This window comes from Mercenaria mercenaria, chromosome 10, assembly GCF_021730395.1.
Source record: "Mercenaria mercenaria strain notata chromosome 10, MADL_Memer_1, whole genome shotgun sequence".
NCBI lineage: Eukaryota > Metazoa > Mollusca > Bivalvia > Venerida > Veneridae > Mercenaria > Mercenaria mercenaria.
In genome coordinates, this window is record NC_069370.1 from 18,617,005 (window position 1) to 18,631,298 (window position 14,294).

The 14,294-nt window shown below is 34.6% G+C and overlaps 1 protein-coding gene across 5 annotated transcripts; it reads right to left on the bottom strand.

Annotated features, from left to right (window-relative positions):
- Nucleotides 1-4,102: 4,102 nt before the first annotated feature.
- LOC123559739 (putative methylsterol monooxygenase DDB_G0269788) lies at nucleotides 4,103-13,101 on the bottom strand. 5 transcript variants are annotated; one of them, XM_045351793.2, is made up of 7 exons: nucleotides 13,059-13,101; nucleotides 12,545-12,659; nucleotides 9,218-9,447; nucleotides 8,449-8,584; nucleotides 7,974-8,240; nucleotides 7,399-7,519; nucleotides 4,103-7,251 (listed from the first exon to the last, which is right to left on the bottom strand). In XM_045351793.2, exons 2-7 carry the CDS (start codon nucleotides 12,630-12,632, stop codon nucleotides 7,092-7,094), a joined length of 1,002 nt encoding a protein of 333 aa, XP_045207728.1. In that variant the 5' UTR covers nucleotides 12,633-12,659; nucleotides 13,059-13,101; the 3' UTR covers nucleotides 4,103-7,091. The 5 variants fall into 5 exon arrangements, with proteins under 5 accessions (XP_045207728.1, XP_045207730.1, XP_045207729.1 ...); XM_045351795.2 differs by lacking the exon at nucleotides 13,059-13,101 and adding an exon at nucleotides 13,035-13,054 and having other exon boundaries at nucleotides 12,545-12,656; XM_045351794.2 differs by lacking the exon at nucleotides 13,059-13,101 and adding an exon at nucleotides 13,035-13,054.
- Between the last annotated feature and the right edge of the window lie 1,193 nt (nucleotides 13,102-14,294).

Genomic DNA, 14,294 nt, shown 5'->3' on the forward strand with positions numbered 1-14,294 from the left:
ATGAAAAATTGGTGCCTAGAGTTATGCACTTTGTGTCATATGATAGGGTAATGATGTTGAACAATTGTTTAAGTTTGAATCAATTTATTCAGTAATAACGAGACAGAGTGAAAGTGCATCAAAACTTTAACCTGAAATTCTAAGTAAAAGGGAATAATTCATGAAAAATGTGCCAGAGTTATGCATCTTGTGTCATATGATGTGGGTGATAGATGTTTGAACAACTATTTAAGTTTGAACAAATCCAATTCAGTAAATAACAGACCGACCAGTGGAAAGTGCATCAAAACATAAAACCTGAAAAATGTAATGTGAAAAGGGGGGATAATTCATGAAATATTGGTGCCAGAGTTATGGTCCTTATGTCAGATGATGTGGATGATGATGAGGAATAAGTATTTCAAGTTTGAATCAAATCCATCAAGTAATTACAGAGATAAGTTGAAAAAAGAGAAAGTGCACCAAAACTTTAACCAAGGTGGGGACGCGGAAAGACGCCGACGCCGACGCCGGGGCGAGTAGGATAGCTCTCCATATACTTCGTATAGTCGAGCTAAAAACGACGAATAAAGGAACAATGGGGTACCGCAGAGGGGGAATAATTCATAATATTGGTGCCAAGTTATGGTCTTTATGTCAATTGATGGAAAGAATGATGACGGAATAATATTTCAAGTTTGAATCAAATCCATCTAAGTAACTACAGAATAAGTTGAAAAAAGAGAACAGTCACCAAAACTTTAACAAAGGGGGGACGCGGAAAGACACCGACGCCGGGGCGAGTAGGATAGCTCTCCTTATACTTCGTATAGTCGAGCTAAAAACGACCGAATAAAAGAACAATGGGGTACCGCAGAGGGGGGATAATTCATGAAATATTGGTGCCAGAGTTATGGCCCTTATGTCAGATGATGTGGATGATGATGAGGAATAAGTATTTCAAGTTTGAATCAAATCCATCAAGTAATTACAGAGATAAGTTGAAAAAAGAGAAAGTGCACCAAAACTTTAACCAAGGTGGGGACGCGGAAAGACACCGACGCCGACGCCGGGGCGAGTAGGATAGCTCTCCTTATACTTCGTATAGTCGAGCTAAAAACGACCGAATAAAGGAACAATGGGGTACCGCAGAGGGGGGATAATTCATGAAATATTGGTGCCAGAGTTATGGCCCTTATGTCAGATGATGTGGATGATGATGAGGAATAAGTATTTCAAGTTTGAATCAAATCCATCAAGTAATTACAGAGATAAGTTGAAAAAAGAGAAAGTGCACAAAACTTTAACCAAGGTGGGGACGCGGAAAGACGCCGACGCCGGGGCGAGTAGGATAGCTCTCCTTATACTTCGTATAGTCGAGCTAAAAACGATAGAATAAAGGAACAATGGGGTACCGCAGAGGTAAAAAAAAAACACTATAGTAAGTTGAAACCACAGGTGCTAGACACATCATCGTTTTTTTTTTACTTACTAAGCCTATAGATCTATATGTATATAAAGATATCTTTATATAAAAGTTCAATTTGCAAGGAATTAAATGCAGTAGACTTCTGTGTTTTTTTTTTTCAATTAATTTAATTCTTCACTGCAAGCGCTTTCAATTGTAGGCCTACACATATCTTCAGGCAGTTTACATTTTGAAATAAATGACGTCACGTCACAACATTAATTACGGGAAACGTCGTAAACAGAACTTTTATATATTTTATACCTGCACAAGGATTTTACTGACTTTTTTAATAAGATATCTTTATATACATATATAGGCTTATTAAGTAAAATATTTGATCATGTGTCAAGCAACTGGTGAACGTTACGGTCCATGACTTAATACTCTGACCGGTTTGCATAGAATGTCGACTTTCGTTCGATCGCATCTTATGCTTTGAACCATTGAAATTCTGAACAATTGCTGTTACAGAAACTTTCAAGTTAGTGCTGTATAAGTTCTCTCCCTCAATATTTTGTATACAGTAGTAGTCGGACAGATTTTGTACAAGTTGTCTCTCTTCCACCAGTGTGCAATTTAGCAATTTATACACAATATACGTGTGTTATAACTACATTTTCTTGCTCATTAAAAATATGAAGATTAGAATTATTCCACACAAACTCTTTGCATTGTTCTAGAAATTCTCAAAATATCTCGATTAATTTTGAATTTATCATAAAAATCTTTGTTGGGGGTATTTTCCGTTGTAAATTTCGGTCAGTTTTGACACCAAAATAATTTTTTTTAATTGAATTTATTTGTAGAATGATCGTTGTAACATCTTTAGGATATCTTAGGAAGTGTCAATGCGACATTCCCATGCCAGTATTGTATAAATTTTCTTTGTTTTTGTTTTGCTTTGTTTTTTGTTGTTTCGCATGGACAATCTAATTTTTTACATAGAGAGAAATACATTTAGCCATAAAATGTTCATCCTTGAAGATATTTGAAAAATACAAAACGATGTTACTACCACCTTTTGAAACAACACCTTTATGGAAAAGGTCACCGAAAAATATTAACCTTTAGCCGCCTGGCGGCAAGTGATTCTGCCTTTGCGACCAGTGCAGACCAATACTGGCTGATCATGGTCTACACTGTTCGCTATTCAGTCAGTAAATTTTCAGTGAAAACCCCTTCAAATAATAATTGGTATTGCCCAAACTGAATGATGGAACATCCATTTTAGAAATTTAGCAGGCTAAATGTTAATGATATTGCGGTGCCAATTTATCCTTCGTTTCTGATTCTGTACAGTATTCATGACATGTGTTAGTATTTAGAAACCGTGTAGCTTATACTAGCGGGTTTGTTATCCAGAATAATCATCAATTTTGTCTAGTAATGAAAATGGCTCAGTTGATTTTTCCTTGTCGTTGCGAACTTGTTAAGTAATAGTTATAGTATGTGTGAGAGTGTGTTACCAGGATATATCAGAGCTAGGGGTACATCAAGGGCATTTTTCTCAGCACATGTCGTCGAGGCCGGTAGGCCGAGACAGATATGTGAAGAGAAAAATAACGAGATGTACCCCTAGCTCTGATATATCCTGGTAACACACGAGCATACATATTATAACTGTTTTATCGCATAGTTTATCATTAAAATTTATATATTATTTTCATTTAAATTTGTTTATTATTATTTTTACTATTTTGATTCCCTTTCTGCGCCTCGCTGACTGAAACACTAAAACTTCTGTTTTAGAAAATGTGTTCCCCAGATAAAAGTACCCAACAAATTTCTACTTTGGTTTTAAATCTTTGCATTTCATTGGCCAGACATATTGTAAAACTTGTTGTTTTGTTTGTAAAAAAAATCAAAGAAAAAGAAACATTTGAGAAATCTCAGAATTTCATATATTTCATGTATTTCTGAATTTGGCAATGACTATCAAGTTTTTGAAATAATCTAGTTTATTTATTCTTTTACTTTATAAATGTAGGTGTTTGTGACAATTCTTTCTCTGTGAACTGTAAATTGGAGCTAAAATCATTTTTTCTTTGAAAAGAAAAAATTATACTCCCTTGATAGGACCTCAATAGAGAAAAAGTGTTCCGATATATATCGGAACAGTTTTACTGTGCTGATATATATCGGAACACTTTTTTTCTTATGAAACTCCACAGAGATTTCCGTGTTGATATATATCGCAACAGTTTTGTAAGATATCAGCACAGTTTTGTAGTAATAATGTGTGTTACTATGTATAACATGCTGCAAAGATCAAAGGAAAATTGCCGCACTATGCGATAAATACCTATAGCTCCGTCATAAAAACTTGTAACATGTACAAAACAGCTTATGTACTGTACAGAACATGTGTAGTTTAAGTCGTCCATCTTTCCGCCCGCTCGTCTGTCCGTCCGTCCTTTCACAGTCGTATCTTTATATCAGTTGATACTGGGTGCAAATATTTGTGTTAACTAACACTGGCCTGCTTCAATCAACCTAGTAACACGAGAGTTATTATCGTCCCTGAGTAGGTCAAAATGATCGGGTTTATTGAAATCGGTTTATCTAATGTATATCGGGACTGATAAATAGTTTCTAAATATAAAATATGGAACGCAAATTTGTTGTTATCAATTAATACATAAAACAAGCTGATTACATTTTGATGAATTTATTTCCATTCATTACATGTTCAACACATTTCAAATGTAACATATTTGATTTAAATTTTCGAGATCGCTCTAAAGATAATAACAATTTGATTTTTGGCTGTTTTCAAGAAAAAAATGTGTGGAAAAAAAACAAGTGAAAAAGATATGGCAAGGTGTAGCGGATGGTTATACTAATAAGACTAGAATATTATACTGGTTTGATTTACAGTGCGGCATCAGACAGGGGCGTTTATAGACTAAACATCCTTTAAATAAGAAAAAGGAAAAGCCCATGCCTAGATCATAGAGATCTCATCCATTTTTCATCTTTCTGTTTTTGTATTTGTTTGTTATTACTAATAAAACATGACTCATTAAAGCTATAAGACACGCGTTTTGCCTTATCCATAATTTTCACAACATGAATTTCGCTTGATCATTTCCCATCACCACCCATTTAATCTGAATGGATCAGAACGATTTTTTGATGGTGTTAGAATTCAAAATTTCCAAATTAATATACAATATGTGCGAACTATGTTTAAAAAACTCTCATGTCTTGCGTTAGATTTTTCACCTGTTTCTATACCAGTTTATTTAAAAATATTGCTTAAAACGACGCTTTTCGTGTGCCTAAATTCTGACATTCCTGTATCAATGTTAAAACAGCAGAATACCAGAGAAGTGGACAATTGACTGGAAAAAATCACTCCTTGTTTTGGACAACGCAAAATGTAAAATATAACTTTTTTTAGAAGATCTATACTGTTTGTAAATAAAAAGCATAACCATACATACAATGATCACTAAAGTTTTATTGGCTCAACATTTATAAATCAGTGCCAAGATAAACTGCATTGGCGTGCATGAAAACGCTGTCTTTTCCTAGGTGAGGAATACATATTGGTTCCTTATGAATAAAGGAATGTAGCTTCAAAAATCCAATTCTTTCTTTGCAAAATCGATTTTGTTCATTTATTCTCAGTCTTAAGAAAATATATTAAATGATAAGCAATACAATATTTGACAGACTGATGTTAGTGAAGAATAAAAGACTTTGTAGTTGTTCAAATACTGAAGTTAAAATGTTGAAACATTGCAAATTAGCATTTATACTAGAAATTAAAATATTTCCTATTAAACTTGTATTTTTTGTGAAAACTGACCAAATGTGTACATTTCATTATGAACCAGTATAGCAACACTCACCTGATCTACTTGAGCATTATTATGTAAGCACTAGAACTAGCAACAAATAAATTAACAGTCGATTTCGTTCATTTGTAATTCGAATTTGCGGCTCCTGCAAATAGACTCTGGAAATCCCAGCATGCAATCATAGCCGCTGTACGAATTACTTACACAACAATTAGGACAGAATTAATGCTGACTTGTACTAAATGAAGCAGATAACAAATAGATTTACAAAAGCTTTATAAAAATAACAACAAATAAATAAAGCAGACATTTTTGTTCTTTTTGGCAATACAAATGTGGACTTGCGCTATAAATAGCTTTACAAAAACAACAACAAATAAATGAGACAATTTTGTTCAGTTTGTAATTCGAACTAGGGCCTCCTGCTACCAGAATTTGGAAAACCGGCGTGCAATCATAGCCACTGTTCGAATAACTGAATAACAATTATGACAATAGAAACATATTTACAAAACCAAAAAAGGAGACTATTTTGTTCAGTATGTAATTCGGATTAGGGCCTCCTGCTACCAGACTTTGGAAAACTGGCATGCAATCATAGCCACTACACGAATAACTGAGAAACAATTATGACAAAAGAAATATATTTACAAAAATAAATAAAGGAGACAATTTTGCTCTGCATGCAATTCGGATTAGGGCCTCCTGCTACCAGATTTTGGAGGATCGGCGTGCAATCATAGCCACTGCATGAATTACTGAGTAACAATTATGACAATAAAAATATATTTACAATAAACAAATAAATAATGGAGACATTTTTTTTCCGTTTGTAATTCGAACTAGGGCCTCCTGCTACCAGATCTTGGAGGATCTGCGTGCAATCATAGCCACTGCACGAATTACTGAACAAAAATTCTGACAAATAAGGGCTCACTGAAGCTGAAATTTTACCAAAAAAACAAACAACAACAACAACAAACAATCAATCATTATGTTGGTTTGTAAAATGAAATACTCCATGAATGTTTACGAAATGCCTGATGTAAACATTTCAATGTATACGTATTACTGGCCTCAATATTTTGAATTAGACATATCTTATGTTGTTTGTATAGTAGTTGGTCGTTATCTACAAAAATGTATAACATACATATTTCCTAAAATTAGATCTACATGTCACCGCATAGCAATGAAATAATGAAAACATAATCACCTCCACTCAAAACATTCATGGCAGATTTCCACCTATTTCCATGGATTCAAATACAGACAATAAAAAGGAATGTTTTCTTCTTCGACAGATTGTTGGATTTTAGAAATGTTAAAAAATTGAAAATAGAACTAGTACGAAAATAACGAACACTGGCATTCTATCTAAATAATGTCAATAAATAAATGGCAAGAAATACAAAACGGCACTTTCAACTAAAGATGACTAATAGTAAACAGGGTGATAAATGTGAAATGTTAAGAGGTGTTTCATCACAGAATTCCTTTCATTTATTCTCAATCAAATTAAATGAAAAAAATGGAAAGTAAAAATTTGAAAATAAATTAAAATATCTTAATACGACATGACTAAATTTGGCTCAAAATAATGGCTCAATTTACAAGTTGCCTTCCGGCCAGGTATAAATTGTATCACTGTTATTTCACTTTAGCTGTTCCTAGTTTTTTTTATTCTATTCTACAATTTTGAAGAAACTGGATGTTTTGCTTCCTTATACATTATAGAAAATGTGTTTGTACTTTCAAGTACATGAATACCAACTTCGATAGTGAGTCCCATATTGTCACTGTGTCCTTTACTTATCGAAACTGTCCAAACTTCGTCACAAATACTGATGATATACACTTTCCTTTTCCTTACTGTCGTCTGCTTTCCCTTTCCCGCCAAATACTTTCTCCCCATACTTGTGATTCTTTCGACGTAATGTTCCATGGAAGCGGTCAAATAATATGGTGTTGAATCCAAAATTGCAATGGAAATACCTACAACACCAAAAGGAACATTCTGATAATCATAAATTCGCGATTTATATATAGCTGAGGACAATTAAGTACTATTTTTTAAATAAAAAATGAAAGACGTAATAAGTAAATTTATGCATTTTAATTAGAAATATTGTTTCGGCTCACCTATGGTGGTCGTCATGGAACAAAGAGGATGGTTGCCAAGGCCACACAGCGTCCATTTTAATACCAGAATGGTCCATCATTCCGTAGTAGTAACCATATAACAGTATAACTACATATACAGCTGAAATGGAATATACCAGAAAAAGTTGTGACAAAAATTGTAGTACACACAATAGAACATCGTTCGCTCGAACTTCGATAATTCGAACTACACCCTTCCTTCAAACTCATCGCCAGGCCCTGGCAAAAAGCCCATGTAATGTATATTACTCGATGGCTTGAACTGCTGATAACTTAATTTCTTCCGGTTCCATACTGAGAAAACTGGCCCCAATATCACGGAAAAACTTAAGTAACTGCTTAGCTAAGTCTGTTAATTCAAATGAGGCTCACAAACATGCGTGATAATAACATGCGTTGATAACGTCAAACCTCAAAAACTCATCTTCAACCTTGCCAGCGACGTCATCGTACCCTCAATGGTATTCCCTTCTACATATACTCCGTTCTTCATTTGTGCACTACATTTCAACATTGTGTTATTACTGAAACAAGGGTCATCAAGAATGCCATACCTGCATGAACCGGAACTGTGAAAATAGGAAGGGCCAAAAACATCTGGTACATGAGGAACTCGGCGGGGTGCATTGCCACTGTGCTGTACAACGTAGGGCTGCCGTATCTATGGTGGACTTTGTGGATGTTCTTGTATAGCCATGGATTGTGGAAGAACCTGTGTGGATAGTAACTAACCATTTCGTTGTAGAAAAACAATGCAGGGATCGACATCAAGAAATAAATCCACCCATAGTCGCTGATACTCAAATACAGTTGATTCTTTCCTGAAAGACAAAAAGGTAAGAACTGAAACTGATGGGTTTTTTTCTCTGGTTTGAACAGAGAACAATGTTATTTCAGAGCTAAAAGCTTTTCTTCTCTACAGTCCCTGAAAAGGACAAAATATGTATAATGTATCAGTAGCAAAAACGAATTGTGGAATATAGTTGAAACTTTGTTGCTGAGATTTAAAAGAGTTATTGTGCTACTGACCTCCGTTTATTATATAACAAGATAAGAAACCAGATATGATAGAGCCGACAAGCATGTTGCATGAACCCAAGAAAAACTCGTGCCATTCGTTAGTTTTGGTTAGCCACCGATCCGGCTGGCACTTCCATTCTTCTGGCTGAAAATAAGTATCAAGTTGAAGTATGAAATCTAAAATCAGCAGAAGAAATGAGAAATTTTGAGTACAGTGAAACCCGTCTACAAATACCACCCCGGAGAAATGGAAAACACTAGTCTTTGTTGACAGATGGTCCCTCAACACAGGTAAGTTAACCCTGCATAAACGGAACGGGAAAATACTGGCCTTTAGAACCAGGTTTTCAACAGTGGTCTTAATCTGGAGGTGCTCTTTCACTCAGGTTTGACTGTATTTCTAAAAAGTGAGATTGGCATTTCTGGCGTACGGGGCAACAATGAGTACAAAGGGACACAGTAGTCCAGATTCCTGAATAAATTGCTCATCAATAGACAGACATTTATTCATGCAAAAATGTCACTGTCTTTGAATTGAAAGTGCGTAAAAAGACACGGACATATCATAAGAACTTTAATTTCAGTACGATTGTAGCAAATATTGATTTTCATAAAACAAAACAAAAATCGGAATGACTTTGCAAGCATGATAGTCGTGTGAATAATGAAAATATACGACACAACCGTTGTACGGATAAAGAAAATAATCGACATGACCGTCGTGTGGATAGCCTTGGTCGTGGAGAAATTGATTTTGACTAATTTTCACATCATTTACCTTGTCTTTTCTATTTTTGTAGAAGTATGTGTCGAAGGTCAGGCCTATACCCCAGAATGTGCAGAATGATACAAGCACGGCAAATGTCGTGTAAATATGCAGATCTTTAAAGCCATATCGCTCGAGCAGATCACCTGACTGTAGGGTGGAGTTTAAGGTGGCGTCAGTGGTTTGCAAAAAGTCTCTTAGATAATCTTGTCCAAGACAAACTATAAATAGCAGCCAATCACCTGAAATGATTCAAATATTTTAAAAAAAAATGTTTTAAGTAAACTTCAAGTAAATGTCCTAACAACTCATTTTGCTCGTTAGATCGATAAATAAAAATGTTAATGCTTACTGCTTTACTCCTCCGGCTTTTTATGGAGATCTCATCTTCCAATATTTATGACCAATCTAAAATATACCATGGACATTCAGTGCAAAAATTATGCCACATTCTTTATACATGTACGGTAACATTTCGAACGAACCGCCGACAAATCATGGAATGTTTCTGGTTCGGCTAACGTGAACCAAAGGCAAGTGCATACATGTATAATTTAGTACGTTAATGATATAATTAGTATATCATTTAACACTCTACAGAATAGCCTTTGAAAATTTCCAATGTGAATAAATTGTACTGATATTACCAAAAAATCGCATCTATTACAGAATAAAGACAAAATAAAATATTTCAAAACACTGAAGTTTTGCACTTTAGCATTTGGCAATTAGCATGACGCACCGGCCTTCCATACATACCTTTCTACATACATACCTTTCTAAACTAATACGTTGAACGGACCATAATCTGCCGGCGCCGGCAAAATATACATTACCAACTAGAATATTACAAGTTTTGACAGGTATTGACAGGTATATGATGACTCATGACCTAATTATTTTTTTTCTGTTATTTCTAATGCAATTGATTTATTATATATACAGTATACGTCGTTAATTAAATAGGCCATTAATTCATTATGCCATAAATAGAGCATTACATAACTTTGAACTTTCGTAGACTAGACTAAAATCGATCCTCAGGCAAAGTTCCAACATTGAGACAAAATTGTACTTTTTGTAGGCCAGTACGTGATACAAGCCACGATCTACTTGTATTTTGTAATAAATAACCGAGAGACAAAGAAGCGTCGCTGGTGCATTTCATACATGTTTATATGACGCTAAAATGCACCATAGCTTAAGGTGATGTCACTTTTGAATTTCCGGTGAATAACAAAAAACCAAAGAATATTCAGTTCTTTCCAAAAACTGTTATATTATGATTCAGCCAAATAGTTTCCATTGTCTACCAGAAAGGAACAATTCTTATATCTTAATATTGAGATTTGATACCTTTATAACAGACAGTAAACTAAAACAATAGACATTCATATGTGACGTCGGTGAGCTCAACAAAGCAATTTCACGCACAAATATTAATGTGGAATGTAAAGTAAGTTACACACTACAATATCCGTCCAAGATACTTTCAAAAACAATGCATCTGCAGAATAGAGAGATAAAAGTAATTTTGACAGCTCGTGAAAACTAATGACAAATTTTGACAGGTATATGATGACTCATGACCTAATTATTTTTTTTCTGTTATTTCTAACTTCCCGTTTGATTTTCATAAAATGGGTATTCTTTATTGTAGCTTACAACTCATACATTAAAACAATAAAAGAATATATTGTTACCTCACTGTCGTTTTGTCTATCCATCTCTCGTACGAATTCCTATTGTTTCAGTCATTTGTCAGTTATTAGAGCAACTCACAGTGTTGCAATCATACAAAACACATCCCTTATTTTCACATAGATATTGAGGATTTATCTAATGAGCACATGTATTGGAAACACAATTTCAATACCGACTGTGTATTGTAATAATGTTTAACTATCTCAGCCGTGACATCTCCTTAATAGACATTTACGGATTAAGTCTACGTGGACTGTGGACACCTAAGGCGATAGATTTTTCAAGGGGACCGTCTCAACATAATATAAATTTGGATGTGCCTGTTTTTAGCTCGACTTTTCGAAGAAAAAGTAGAGCTATTACACTCGCGTCGGCGTCTCCGTTGGTTTAAATTTTTTGATAAAGTCAAATATATCTGTTACTGTCAAAGCTATTGACTTGAAACTTAAAATACTTATTTACTATCAAAGTCTACACAAGGAAGAAATTTTTACAGAATTATGCCCCTTTTAAATTTAGCATTTTTCGTTATAGTTTTTGATTAAGTCAAGTATCTCTGTTACTATCAAAGCTATTGACTTGAAACTTATAATAGTTATTTGCTATCGAAGTCTTCACCATGAGAAATAACCCCATAACTCTGATTGAATTTTGATAGAATTATGCCCCTTTTAACTTATAATTTTTGGTTAAAGTTTGTGATAAAGTCAAATATCTCTGTTACTATCAAAGCTATTGACTTGAAACTTATATGACATTTGACCCCTTAGTGTGACCTTGACCTTGTATCTAGCCATCCAAAACATGCACTCTGCACGTCGACTCGATGTGGCGGTCATTTGTGTAATGTTTCTTTAAAATCCCTCATACAGATCAAGAGTTACAGAGCGGACACGAAACAAAGTCATATAACCTTGACCCCGAAGTGTGACCTTGGCCTTAAAGCAAGCCACCTGATACAGGCGCTGTGCACGTCCTCTTGATGTGGATAACATAAGTTTCAAGTGTTTTTAAAATCCTTAAATCCGATATTGTTAACGGACAGACGGACAGACAGACAAACAGACAGACAGACAGACAGACGGCCAGATGAACACCTGTGGTATCCCAAAATACGTCCCTTAGGGCGTATAATAACAACAAAGGAATGGAGATGCAAGATATTACGTTTCCTACAGTTTTCACAATGTTTTACCTGCTGACCTACATTTTGATCCCAACTTACACAGTTTAGATTTTTTTTTCATGTTGCACGACGACGACGATGGAATACGGGTACATTGCGATCAGACTAGCTCATCTTTTCAACTTTGTCGCAGATGCGCAACTTATAATATTGAAGAACATTTCAGGAAAGTGTTATGACGCTAGATCAAATACTTTTTGCGATATGTATAACAAAACATTTCTTTGGCGAACAGACGGACGGACAGACAAATCCAAATATTATCCTGTGCAGTGACATATTAAGCCAGACCTTACCATCATTATAGGAATGTTTTCCTACCAAACATAAATTAAAATTATCATGTTGAGACGGTCCCCTTGAAAAATCGATCGTCTTAGGTGTTCACAGTCCACGTAGACTTAATCCGTAAATGTCTAATACTATGATATGTCAATATGACGACTTACCCCTTACTGCGGTAGCTAGAAAGAAAACGCTAACCATGAAAGCCCCTTTACTGGCTGCATCCTGCATATTCCATGATGTCGTCCCCATGTTGTGTGTCTATTTTCTCTGGTACTACTGAAAAGATCAATATTCTTTTCTTCACAGTAACACAATACCACATCTTCACAGTGCGGAACGTGCTAATCGGAACCGTTAGTCACTCGGCTATACAAACATGCGAAGCGGGTTAATTTATTTTAAAAATTTCCTGGTAGCATTTCAATACTATACATTAATTTGATATGTTTTCACTTAGTTAAGTACTTAGAGATGAAGATCATTCTCGTCAAAGAAAAAAAAGACCCTATACCTAAACTGCGGAAGTAAAAATGACAGAAAACAACATCAGCCTAAATCATGTAAATCCACGTTATTATTTACTTTACTTAATTCACAAAACAAAACAAAGTTAACCAAATATCGAAAAATAAAACAAAATAACAAAATTACGTGTTTATTGGCAAACTTACATACCCTTTGTAACAGTAACAATTTTATCTGCGTTGACCTTACTGATCGTTAATCCGGTCACAAACTAGGTATATCTGAGGGTTAATCAGAAAGTAACTAAAGTTATATAAATCATCAAATTGTATATATCAACAAGTTAAAGCATAGCAAAAGTTCCTTCTAGGGCATATCTATATAAATATAAAATGATCATCTTGTAAAATTTTGGTTGCAATGTCTGTTTTATAATGCCAAAAAAATTCAAGTAAGTATTTACGCTGGTTATTTAACATAAATTGTTAAATCCAACAACAAATTAAATCTGTTACCACTTTCAGTAGAGTAAATACGGCAATAGACATTGACCCGGTCAGTCCATTACGATTCGATGGGTGAATTTGTTGCGCATAACTAGAGGGTCGCAATGGGTTTTTTTTATATATATATTAACTATGTATTTCAAGGTAACGATAATATTTAGTTGTTTACATTTAAATTTGCTGATATATGTCTGTCTGATCGAGTGAATGTATGTTATGTTCTTCAAGAATGGAGGAAATAACATCCGCGGGTTTAGTAATATATGTAATCCACGAAACGCGTTCAGTCAGAGTATCGCCTCAATTAGGAAAGAATAGTCTAACGTCAGAGGTTATTTCTAAGGTCACGGAGTTTTACTGGCCAGCTTGTAATGACAACAGCTTTCGGTATCAGTAGCTCAGTCAAGTGTGACTTATTTAACTATAATATTCCTTCTCAAGAGAAGGAATAATAAGAGAAGGAATAATGAGAGGTTTTCCGGTCAGTAGTCATAACTATTGCCGGAGATCCGAAGGCCCGAGGATCAGTAGTTTTAAACATCGATGGGCAAGCCAATTAATAAAGTGCAATAAATATTGCTACGCTATAAAATTGTAAACTTTAAAAAATCATTTATAACTTGAAAAAAAAAACACATTTATTGTATCAAGCGATTCATGTAACAATCTTCAGAACGAATAAACTATGTTTGTTGTACAGAGGTTCTTGCTCTATAGAGGGTAATTTACTGAGTTAAGTAATTCATCTATTGGAAAAACGTCAACCTATTATAGGTGTTCTGTATATCAAAGGATATACACGATATATCACGATTGCTTCAGTCGACCCAGCTGTAAATGGGTACCAGCAAATTGTTGGAGGTAAGGTATAATTGGTTTTAACTGTATTAAAATAGGGCCGCTCAAAAGCTCTACAGAGCTTATTGGGTATTATAAAGGC

What these genes read in the sequence shown, in the direction of transcription:
- LOC123559739 (XM_045351793.2), bottom strand. Translation starts at nt 12,632, where the DNA reads ATGGGGACGACATCATGGAATATGCAGGATGCAGCCAGTAAAGGGGCT. An exon ending in ACAAAAATAGAAAAGACAAG is followed by an intron (nt 8,585 to 9,217) that starts GTAAATGATGTG and finishes ACTTATTTTCAG; the next exon opens with CCAGAAGAATGGAAGTGCCA. An exon ending in CACAGTTCCGGTTCATGCAG is followed by an intron (nt 7,520 to 7,973) that starts GTATGGCATTCT and finishes ATTCCATTTCAG; the next exon opens with CTGTATATGTAGTTATACTG.